The sequence below is a fragment of the Chelonia mydas genome, chromosome 6 (genome assembly GCF_015237465.2).
Source record: "Chelonia mydas isolate rCheMyd1 chromosome 6, rCheMyd1.pri.v2, whole genome shotgun sequence".
In the NCBI taxonomy this organism is placed as follows: domain Eukaryota; kingdom Metazoa; phylum Chordata; order Testudines; family Cheloniidae; genus Chelonia; species Chelonia mydas.
Window position 1 is genome coordinate 94,733,364 of NC_051246.2, and position 12,380 is coordinate 94,745,743.

Sequence of the window (12,380 nt, forward strand, 5' to 3'; positions counted from 1 at the left end):
TAGGGTCCATTCTGAATAGGTACATTCCTTCTGTAAACATGATATGAAATCCATACCTGACGCACCTTGTGTGACCTTGGGCAAGTCACTTAACCCATCTAGGCCTCAACTTCACCATCTATAAAAATGGGATTAAGACTGAGCTACCTCACAGGGGAGTTGTGAGGATTAATCACCTTAATTACTACATTGTTCACTATTCAAAGAACTTTGCTCTTTCATAGCACCAGAAATGTCCATGTTTGGTGTTTCCAACTTTTAGATTCCTGATAACTATATTCCAGACCCAGACTCTTGCATTCAGCTATTCTAAATTCCCCATGCAGTCCAAAGATCAGATTCTCTTAGAGCATCTCTGTATCTTACCTTTCCTGTCTGTTCACAGGTCTCCTTCCCATTGACCATTCAGGGATCAAAGATATACATACACATATATGTGTATATGTATATATATATATATATGTACACACATTGGGCTAAGCCTAGAGAGATTTTATCATCTGGGTTGCTTTGCAGTCTCCAAAAGCTACTAGAGGAGACTAACCAGATTAAAACACTACTTGTAATGAAAGATGTAATGAAAGATGTAACGTCTCAAAGTTTGGATCCAGATCTATGTTTGTGTCCAAACTTCCCCAGAGTTTAGTTGCACGTATGGAGGTGAGAGTGAGAGGTTCTAGAGCCAGTGTTCAGGCCCATCTCTACTATTAATGAGTCTGAGACAGAAATTTGAAGCACTGCATTTCCACCCAACAGCCTCCACCACTGCCACTGGGGAACCTGCTCTTATATTCAGTCCACTCTGGCCAGGACTCATTATATAGTAAAGAAGGGGGGAAATGTCTGGCAATAATTTATTCACCCCCCTTCACTAGGACGACAGTTAACGATCTTCAACACCCAGGCGCAAATAGCCATTGGAGGGAAGGACAGAGGGCGTCCCTTCCAAGGCCAGCTCTCCGGTCTCTATTACAATGGCTTGAAAGTGCTGAACATGGCAGCAGAGAACAACCCCAATATTAAAATCAACGGAAGTGTCCGGCTGGTTGGAGAAGTCCCGTCCATCCTTGGAACCACACCCACAACCTCCATGCCACCAGAAATGTCTACCACAGTCATGGAAACCACCACAACCATGGCCACCACAACTACCCGAAAAAACCGCTCCCCACCCAGCATCCAGGTGAGCCATTTGATCAGATTTTTATTTATATGTCCTTGTTTAGTTAACTTGTTAGTTAAGCCCCTTGGACCAAATTCTGCACTGAGTTACAGGCCATATAATTCTGTTGACTTTTATGAGGTTGTACAGGGTAAAAACCAACACAGAAATGGGCTCCTTTCTGCTTTGGTGAACTAACAGAAACTTCTGAATTATTACTGGGTATCATGTAACAGTGAGTACAAATTCTACTGTCAGACTGGTGCAACTCTATTTATACCAGCAATGCTGCAGCAGTGTAGATGAGAATATGATTTGAGCCATGTTGTCTCCAAGTTGATGTGTGGGGAAAAAAATTACACTTAAAGGAATTTCAAAAGCCTAATGGGATGTGGATAGATTATTGTTTATTATTATTGCCATAGGTATTGCTGCAGTGGTGAAGTTCTTAATGTGGAAAAAAGCAAATGAGTATAGCATTCAGAGCGAGACATTCATGCTAATCTTACAGCATTCTATTAGATAATGTGAAAGGGGCACTGTCAGATCAATTTCCTTCAAAATTTAGGTGTTGTAAAAACAAGCTTTTCTAAACTCCGTGACCAACAGAATCCTTTCTCATAAAATTTGAGTTTAAAAAAATCCACTGGAAACTGTTTTTTGTTCAGATTTAACTGTCCTGATGTAGTGTTTGTAACCCAAAAAATTGCAGCAATTTTGTTCTTGTGTCAGAGCCTGAGTGTGGAATGGATTAGAAACTGATGAACAGTCTTGTTTGCTCATGGTCTGACTCTACACTGAGTAAAGGGTAAAATGTAAACAACCAACACTGATGTTGAAAAGTGAATTAGATTTTTATGAATTCTTTCAGTAATCTATGATGATGTTAATAACACAGGTAAGGGAATTTAGCTTTATACTATATATGGGGCCAGACCCACAGCAGATGAAAATAACATATTTCCATTGACTTCAGCTGTGCAACACCAATTTACATTGGCTAAGAATCTGGCCCGTGATTTTAACAAGAGTGTTTGATTAGCGAAAGGAGTGGGGTAGGTGTGTTATTGTCCAAATAGATAATATCCTACACTGATTACACCTGCTTCTTTGAGACAGCTTTCCTTGGGCATTAATGTTGGTGGGTTTTGGGAAATGCAGGTTTAATGAAATCCAGGGCTGTCAGAACTGGTGATATAATATCCCCTGCTTTCTCTAACTGATTCAGAAGGTTTAATCAATGACTGGTTATTCTTTCGTCTATATTTTCATTCTCTTAATTTTTCATCTAATCTTGGTCATGTATGATGAGAAAACATGAAAATCCTCTACTTAGCTATGCTGGAAGTATTATCTTTGCAGTGGCATTTACTCCTATTCAGTTGAAAGTGATTAAACCCAAGCTCAGGCTTAACACTGTACTGGCCCCCTTGGCATTCTAGAAATCCAGGCAGCAGCAGGTTGGTGGATTAATTGAGTTATTAGCCTCAAACACTGGTGCATGAAATATAAAGTCTCAACTACATGAGGGGAAATTATCCCGAGTCTAGTTGATGTTTGTTGTAAATTGTGAAGGAATTAGGACTCTCTCTTCTCTGTGTCTAGCTCTAATTTTAAAGGAAGGCTCTGTATGATTTCATGTCCAGGAGAGTAACGTCTGCACTCAGTTACTGTGCTCCAGTGGAGATCTGCCATCATTTATGGACCTCAGTGGAATTATACAGATTTACATCAGCATAACTGAGGTCAGAATTGGACTTTATGTGAGTTGAGCAGAGATGGAAACGATCCTACCCCACTTGAAGGAGAAATATCCCAGAAAGCTGCCTGCCTAATCTACACCACAGTTCACTAGGCCAGTTGAGACCACTGTGTGCTGAAAAGGCATCAAGGAGATTTAATAAAGTGTGGAAATGCCTCTAAAAGATGGTTAAAGCAGTGATTTCCTGGATACACACGTACCACAACAAATGGCCTCATCTCTGCTGTTATTAAAGCAATAACTCTTGACACTTCACTCAACCCACTGAAAGGAAGATAAAAGTCAATATGTACTTCCATTACATTCAGGAGCAGGCCAGTTTATTGCTATCATGGCACGAGATGGCTCTCCTTTTCCCCACTTCGGGCAGAGTTGTTTGGTTCTGTCAGCTTAAGTTGTGTTATTTGTGTGGTGAGGGTGGGGAGAAATAGTCCTCTTCTACTTGGGCCGCATCTCCAGCTGTAGTTTTCAGCAGCTCCAGCTGTGGTTTTCAGATGTCTTGTGGTAATTATGACTCACAAGTCTCATCATTAGTGCTGGCGAATTTGGCAGCACCACTAACAACCACAGAGATAAGAGATGGAAAAGATCTAATAAAGCAAATTCATTCTTCAACTAGGGTAAGATAGAGCCACCTGAGAGAACACATTAGCACTGAGTTACTACATTGACAAGCCCAGTATAAAAACTAAGATAGCTACAAAGCTGCTACACTTGCTATTAGGTATGGGGCTTCTGTCCTGATCGTAGTATTCATCTTCCTATTTAAGTAATTGAAAAACCTTCATTTCACAATGTATATGAAGCTGCTGCAGAATTTCCAGTCTAACATAGAACACTGCCAAATCAAAGGAACCTGTGGCAGTATTTAAGTCCAACTTGCCATGTAGTATATAGGGGCTTGACAGTTGCTAAGATATCATCTACTCCTAATGCCACACCTAGATGTCCCTTTGCTCAATTACTTAGAGTACGACTACAAGCGTTTTCATGTGTGGTTCATCTAAAGGGCCTAGGAAATCTGGAAAGATCTTTAAAACTACAGAGAGAGAGAGAGACCCACAGTCACACTTCTCAATCTGTAAAGGGCCAGGCATGGGATACAATGTGGAATCACTAGCCAACATGATTGACATGGGAAAATCATGTTACTGGAAGCATCATGTGTGAAAGATTTCTTTTAGCATCAGTGATGTCTATAACTTCACCTTTATGATTAAGCATTTTGGTGTCAATAATTTATGTCAGTGGATGTGAGATGAGTGTGGGATAGAGAGGACAGTGCGGGTCTGTAGTGAGGAACAGTTGAGATGTGTGCCCAGAATGCATTGGCGAGTCTACACTTAATGCTACTAAGAAATGGCAATGACCCTTGTCCGTTACAGTGGAGCCTTGAAGGAAGATACATTTCACCTCCCAGAATTGTCCTTTCCTGCTAATTGAAAACCAGAGCTGGGGAAAGGAGTTTTGTTTCTTTATTTGTTTCAAAGCAGTTAATACAGGATTTTTCTATCCAGATAACTAAGCTGTGTCTGGCGACCCTGAGTCCAAATGCTGTTTTGACCTTTTCACACACAGGTTTTGCACTGCGTTCAAGCACAGGTCTGTTCAGAAGTGACGTGTGTTATATTAAATTACACTTGCAGACCGCAGGGCCCTGACACACTAGGCCCTCCTATATTAATAATATCCTCTCTGGGAGTGCCGCTTCCCTGCGCTACCACAAAGGGCAGAGAGGCAAGCAGCTGTCTCTTGCTTAAGGTGAGTCGCTTGGAGTGCAGACTATTTTTATGAGAGTGTCATGACATTGTCTCATGTCAGGAGGCACATTATTTCTAGAAGATATGTTCTTAATTAGAAGTCTTGTTTCTAGTGTTGAAGTCTTTGAACCCCACCGACCTCCCTACCTAATTTTGGAAAGGGCTGGAGTTTACTTGAAAGAACTCTGTGGATTTGAGAGATTCCTATTCTGTCTGAAAATGTGCTTAGCTAGAGGTGGCCTTCATTTTCCTGGCTTTTGCTGCCAACCTGGCTACTATAAACTGATATTTACCAGCTTGGGGCTTATTGAGTGAGTTGCCACTTCAAACAACATCGGAGAAGACCTTCACTATGTGACCCTGGTCTGTGTGTTCCATCCAGGACAGGTCTAGAATCACTAGTAAGACCAGCCCTAAAGTCCTTACTCAGGCAAAAGTCCTTTTGAAGTCAGGTACTGGGTAAGGATCTCAGGACTGGACTCCATGGAACACTTACCCAGGACCAATAAACACAGTGTGTTTAGTGACCATTTAGATCTAAGTGTAAGGAGAAAAATGGTATCACCTAGATTGGTCTGTCTCAACCCTGCCTCAGGTGTAGTTCCATGGATACAGATAGTAAGAAAAAAATACGTATGTGAGTAAAGATTACATCATTCGTAATAAGGAGAAAGTATTGCCTTGTTATTAAGGCATATTATATACAAGGAATCAAGAAGTCTGTGCTCTGCTGCAGACATACTGTATGACCGGTGCAAGTCTCTGTGTCTCGGTTTCCCTATTTTTAAAATGAGAATAACGAGACTCTCCTGCCTCACAGGAGTAGCTGGGAGACTAAATTAATTGTTTGTGTGAGCTTTCAGGAATGGTGCTGAGTGCCAGAGAATGCCAACAAATAACATATAATACTGGAAGGTGCTTGCAGAAAGTTCTATATAAACAATGCAAAGCAGGGGGAGGAAGACTGTCCATTATACATGTCAAGAATCCATCTGCACTGGCTCAGCAAAGGGCCTCTCTGGAGCATAGTCTTTTACTCTAACCACTAGTCTACACAGCCTCTTAGGAACATTTTCTTTAGGTTCAGTGCTCCTTTAATCTTGATTAGCGTCCTTCCATAATGTGTGGCTCTGGGGCTGAATCTTGCCTCATACAGCTCGCAAAAGAGAAAAGCACAGAAGATTTGTCAGTCTAATTAGACTTCAACTGTCAGCCGGGAAAAATACATTTGTCTCCTTTTTGCTTTAGCACAGGTACTACTTTCTTTTGCTCTCTTAGATAATAATTTTGGGGGAAGGAAATTGGCCTCTAATTTCCTCTTCGCTTGTTATGAGTCTCTAATGAATAAAGAGCTTGGTGGGGCTGCACTTTAAAGACTGACTTCACTGGCCTATTTGTACTGCAGGAAATTAGGCAGCTTGTTTTTATCCCTGCTTTCCTTCTCTTTCCTCGACTTTTTTTTTCAATGCAAAAAGACTAAAGCTTCCGAAATTTGTCCTTTTTCAGTGATGGAATCTTCCCTTTCTCTCCTATGTCCTCCTGGAGTAAAGGGATAGACTTATTGCATGGCTGCAGGGCAGCCCACCAAACCTTGTTTACTCACTCTAGCTGATAACTGCTCCAACTAGGCCAGATGCTGAGGGGTTTGGGGCAGAGAAGGAAGGCAGCAGTTAGGAGCGGATAATCAGAAAGTTTCCATGCAAGCCACTTTTCTGTATGGATTAATAAGCGACTAATATAATAATACCAAACGATAACCAGATACCTAGTACAGGAATAGCTTCATGCACCACTGAATGGCACCAGCTCTGGGGTGGAATGTGGCAGCTGCTAATAGTAAACAGCAATGATACGCAATAATGCTTAGGACAGAAAATGAATAAAAACACTTCCCAGTTTGGACTGAGTAGTGAATTGAGAGAGGTAGAATATAATTTTCCATGTTATGGCGAGAACATTCAGATTAACATTCCTAAAGTGCCATCAGATTTTTTTTAAGAGGTCAGGATCTCATTCTGACATCTGCTCTAAAAGATGGCACTTTCAGGAGTGCAGCACTTATTATGGCATGGTGACGTATGGGGTGAATATGCAAACAAATTGCTACTTATTGAACCATTACTATTTTCTGGGTTAAATTTGGAGGTCCACCATCCAACTACTGACCAGACCTGATCCTAGAGAAACTGAATCCAGGCTCTGTCTGTACGAGGAGCCATAGCACTAACACAGAAATGGGTTGCATATGGCAACCAGTTCTGTCTGTCTTCCTACCTACCTACCCTATCTAAAGTTTGTTACTGAGCACTTACTGGAATGATCAGTGTCTGCTATGAGTGGAGTCCATGGAGTATCATGATTCCAGTGGAATTACTGAGTGAATGGTCAGAGCATAGCGTGGATCTCACAAATTGCTGTGCAATGTTTCTCAGTAAATAGCTCACGCTCAGTCTTTGGATAGTGTGCATTCAGGTGGCGGCACTTAAAGGTGCGAGTGCTGACTCTCTTCGCTCACTTAGCATCTGTGAGTTTTGTTGGAATCTATATTTTCTTCAGAACTTCGTCGATCAAATATTGAGTCAAGGGCCTGAGCACTTCCAGCTACAGGGGCCAGACATGAACATCTCCAACTCTCATAAAGGGGCAGATCTGAGCAGACATTGGGACTGGCAACAGCGCTTGAGCTTTACTTTGGCTACTAAATTCTGTTCTCAGTGACACCCCTGGAATGTGTAATTGAGGGCACAATTTGGTGCGGTGTATGAAAACATGAACTATCTACATTTTTCATTTTTTGAAACTTTTTTAGCTGGGAATTTTTCAGTTTTGGGCCACAATTTTTTTATTTTTTTTTAAATCAACATTTTCAGTGGAAATCTCTCACCACTGCCACCTCTATTTTCTGACCAGTTCTAATAAACAGATACTTTGTGTGGATGCAATAGATCTACTGTCAAAAGATAAATCTGTAGGTACCGTAGATATGCAGGGTCAAATTACCCAAGAAACATCCTAAATTCCAGTCAGTGTGCACCCTTATGTGGGCCTGAATTTCTATATTTGTGCACTCAAAGGCATCTGGTATTTGCACTTGCAGACAGGAGCACTTGTAAACCATGTGGGTGCAACTTGGGAGACTACTTTCAAAATTTGGCTTGTATGTAAATAGATATGATAGCTAAATATTGTAAACTGGCACAGATTTCATTACTGGCCATGCTAAATGAATAGAAATAAAGTTTTGTTTTTCCAAGACAGCTGTACAATGACAGGATACAACAAAAGATAATTTGGAGTAAATGTCTGCTTAGAAATAAATAAAGTAGAATTGATGATTACAGCTCAGATATAGTCAGAGGATTGGCTCACATTTTTCTTAACGCACGCGTGCTCTCTTTGGTATTTATACACCACAGGGAAATGGCTGGGAGCTGCAGACGTACAGGGCAGATATTTCTATTTTGTTTTGTTAAAGACTGGCTGAGAGGTGGAAATATGTCTCTTACTATTCTCGGCTCACATTGGGATGATGGCATGGAAATTAGAAACCTATCCAAGCTGTTATGACAACCCCACTTTCTGAAACCATTTAATTAATGCCTTGGGGTTTCTTTAGAGAAATGGTGCGGTTAGTTAACACAAACATAAAGGTTCCCACCAGTTTCTTTTTCATCTGTGAGATGAGATGTCACTGAGTTGTGAGCCACAGCTGCCGCAGTAAGCTCTTGTTGCTGTTAGTGATCAGTGAAAGTGGCTTGATGAGACCTGACACACAGACCTGTTTACAACCAACCCTTTCTCTTCTCATTAGCATATTCTACAAGTAGGTGGGATACTATACATGGGATGCTGTTCATAGGGGATCATGAATGATTTGTATCCCCCTCCCCACAAAATATGTATTTGTTTTGACACCATTTCCATGGAAAAGTAGAGCCCAAAGGGTCAGGCCATGGATTCCAACCATCCAGGTACTGTGCAGGATGTGAATGTTTCCCTTCAGTGTTCAGGTCACTTTTTTGGAGCAAGTGAAATGCATCTTCTCTCAGTCTGGTCTGGCAGGTGTTCACCTTTAAAGTAACTGGCAGGGGGCGATCTTCCATCTGTGTCAGTGCTGCCTGCAGTGCCCAATACTGGGGCTAAAGGGTGCTGTGTGGCAAGTGTTGCTGTCTTTCAGATTTGAATAGAATTGCCTGAAGAAGTTGCTTTGGAGAGAGACGAAGTACTTTGTGGGCAAAGCAAGGGCCACCTCCAGACATGCTGGCAGCATAGGTGAAATCATGAAGTGGAGGGTAGAATAAGGCAAAGATGGGAGCACTCGTATTATTGAGTGGAGTGCAGAGAGCAAGATGGGAGAAGGAGTGCTGAGAAGCAGGCAAAGATGAGACCCCAAAGGGTCTTGTATCTGCAAATGGGGGGCCGCATTTCATGTGGGAAGAGAGAGTGAGTGAGTAGAAAGCCTGAGAGATGAGGTGTGACATGGCCGGGCATGGTAGGAGGAAGGTGCTTTTAGCAGCTGTGTTTTGGAGAGACTGCAGGTGCGGGAGATTCTTTACCTGCACTGTTTTGCAACCCTTCTACTCAAAGTCTTACGCCCAGCCCCCTGCTTTGGAAGAGGTATAGCTGAGGGACCATAACACTCGGATCTGGAGCAAAAGCTCCTGCCATCATGCTCCAGATCTGAGAAGAGAAACGCTTTTATCCAATCTGGCCCAGACTCATCAAAATACAAGACCTGTTTTCAGTGGGGAGGGCTGAGGCCCCACAGCTCCTTCTGCTTCAGCTATGACTGAATCAGGCTTGCCTGTGCTGACAGACACCTCCCCTAGGGTCATCCAAGCCCCTGCAGGATCCCCAGGCAGCTCAGTTCCAATACAACCAGCAGACCTTATGACAGTGGGGATGACATCCTTGAAGCTTCTGGCAACCAGTCCTGGCAGAGAGGAAAAAAACCATGGTGCTATCTGTCTCTCCCTTCCCACGTACGTGAGACCTCCTACCCATACGGCAGATTGAGAACATATATAAATAAATACAAACTAGGTAAGATTTAACTTGTCATAATATTTATCCCCTTTTATGAAAGGTGACCTCCTAGGTGAGCAGAAGGACAGGAGTGATTTTAATCCGCAATAACAATGGGAAACCAGTCCTGATCGACTCCCGCAGTATAGATATATAAAATGACAGATTATTCTGCTGCTGTCTCCCCTCTCCTACCCAAACACGTGCATACACACACCATAATGCACAGGAAAATTCTGATTGGTCTTTATCTCCCAGCTGCTGCCCTAATGATTAATGCTGCTATCACTGGGTGACTGTCGAATAAGGGGAGACAGGGAGGGAGGGAGGAAGGAGCAGGAAATATATATTTCTGAGACTCTTTATTGTTATCAGCATTATTATTATTATTCCTTTAATATATTTTTCCTCCTCTTGGAAGAGCTTAATCTATTGGATGAGCAGGGGGTGTTGACAGGTGAGAGTGGATTTGATGGCGAGAAGATTGATGGGACAGTCAAGGGCAAAGATGGAAAGCAGCAAAGTTGCAGGAGGCGAGCTACCATGGCTCAGGTTTTTGGAGGTTTAGAGAGAGAAGCTGTGTGGTCTACTGGACTGAATATGGGTTTCTGAATTTTAATCCCAGCTCTCTCACTGTAGGACCATGGGCAAGTCTCTACCCTGCTTTGTATCTCGGTATCCTTGTCTGTAAAACAGGGATAGTGTCGCTGACCGGTCTCACAGGCAAGGTTGTAGGCGGTATTTTGTGCAGTGCTTTGAAAATACCACTGCATTTTCAGCTGAATACTGCATTCTCCTTCACTTCCTGCCCTAAATTCTTGTATAGTGTCACTGTGAGCCCTCCAACTGCTGCTCTCTGTAGTTTCTGGCTTTGATCCCACAAGCCTTGTGCTATGCTCAACAGAGAGCTTAACGTGTGTGTCTTGGCCAATGTGAATGGAGGCTATATGTGGATACAAGTCAGAGAAGCACAAGGCATCTCCTCTGCATTTAGTGGGAGTGAGTCTCAACCCCCTAGGGTTCCTACTCCTGTACTTTCAAGAGATCAGGTTTAAAGACGGGTGGGATATGGCCAGAGAATGGGCATGTGTGGAATGACTTAGATTTACATGTGATTCTCACCATGCTTATGAGGTGCTTAGCCACCTGCTTTCCCCTTAGACTTCATAGATGACTTGTAACCCTTCTGCCAGGTGGTTTGAGCAGTAACAAGGGTCGGGTTCAATATCTAGGGGTTTCTCTTAACAAAACAAAACAGAACCAGCTCAAGCACCCACCCAGAAATCTGGAAGAACTAAACACCACCCCTGTGCACCTCTAAGGGGATGTCTACACTACAATGTAAGCCCAGAGTTAGTGGGACTTGAGTCAGCTGACTTGTGTTAGGGTACCCTGGGCTTGAGCACCTACATTGTGTTTTAACCCGGGGTTAAGATTTTTCTAACTTGTGCTGAAACCTAGGGCTCTGGTGTCCACACTGCAGTGTGCAGACCCGCATCAAAGTAACCATATCCTAGAGTCCCTAGCCTACTCCCGCCTCCCTCCCCAGCCCCAAAACGTGGCTGCCCTATTCTTATCCTTTGGTGACATATAGGAAACTTGAGTGAAGGGAATTCAGAGAGTAAGTGAACTATAGTGGCTTCTGGGCAGCTCAGATGATGTGACCTGCTCGACCCACATAAATCCTTATGGGTGCCCAGTTTTAACAGAAATTTTTTTAAAAAAAAGTCTTCTGTGAAAGGCAGCTGCTAAGAAATGTCCTGTGCCTTTTAACGGCATCTCAGAATGATGCCAGCCCCCAATATTGATGCAACTGCTTGTTGTGCCCTCTCAGATGAAAGGAAATGTCTTTAGCTCCATTTGCATGCATGTTGTGAGAGGACAATGGGGCGGGGGAGGAGAAGAATCTGAATAGGGATAAATAAAAGAGATCACACAGCCAGAAGCTGACTTGATTGCCCTGGACTCGGGAGACATTGTATTAACAGGAGGAGTGACTGTGCAGTAATTCCTATTGCTTGCAAGGGAGTGGCCACGTCTTTATCCTGAAATAAGCTTTGTTATTACGCATTAACTATGCAATTATGTGTATGATGGTTCATGTACGAGATCCAGTAGCATGACCAGTGTCTTTGGATCAGGTTCTCAGTGCCCTTCCTCTCAATTGGTGGGGCTCAGCAGGCTTTGCTGGTAGGGATTTATTTCCTGAAGCCCATTCTTGCAATGATGAATTCCAGGCATCAAAGGCTGCCAGGAGGATTAGGAAGGTAATTCAGAGCTTTTGTCAGGGAGCAAGGGGGGCAAGTGAAAGCAGGGCAATATCATCTCCTTCCATAAGCAACTCACAAATGAAATAGACTAGAGGATGTAAATAACAGTTTACAACACCAAGGATCATTTTAAAGGCAGAGGGAAGTAAAGGAACAGACCAGCTGTCTCTCTGCCTCTGTCAAGCTTGGTCGCTTTGAATTTACTGAGCACTTTTCTCCCATTCAAATCCCATTTAAACACTGCAGTAGCTGAAGGTCATTTTTTTAAAAACTGAGTTTTCCATCTTCTCTGGTTGTAAACTGTTTTTATCCAGCTTTGCTGTTCTTTTCAGATTTGAGAGAGACATCTTCTATGGTGGCGATGAAAGATGACTGTGGTTAAACAGTGTCTTATTTCATGT

General features: G+C 42.7%; 1 protein-coding gene across 36 annotated transcripts in view; it reads left to right on the forward strand.

Annotated features, from left to right (window-relative positions):
* NRXN3 (neurexin 3) overlaps positions 1-12,380 on the forward strand; it is a 1,375,103-nt gene that overhangs the window by 1,237,484 nt on the left and 125,239 nt on the right. For 33 of the 36 annotated variants that reach the window (XR_005225573.2, XR_006291423.1, XR_005225571.2 and 30 more), the window contains one exon: positions 876-1,183. The exons of the other annotated variants lie outside the window; for them this stretch is intronic. Coding sequence is in view for 29 of the 33 variants with exons in the window: in XM_043548139.1 (XP_043404074.1) it covers positions 876-1,183 (308 nt within the window). In the remaining 4 variants the exon portion in view is untranslated. The remainder of the gene's footprint in view (positions 1-875; positions 1,184-12,380) is intronic. 36 annotated transcript variants of the gene reach the window in all.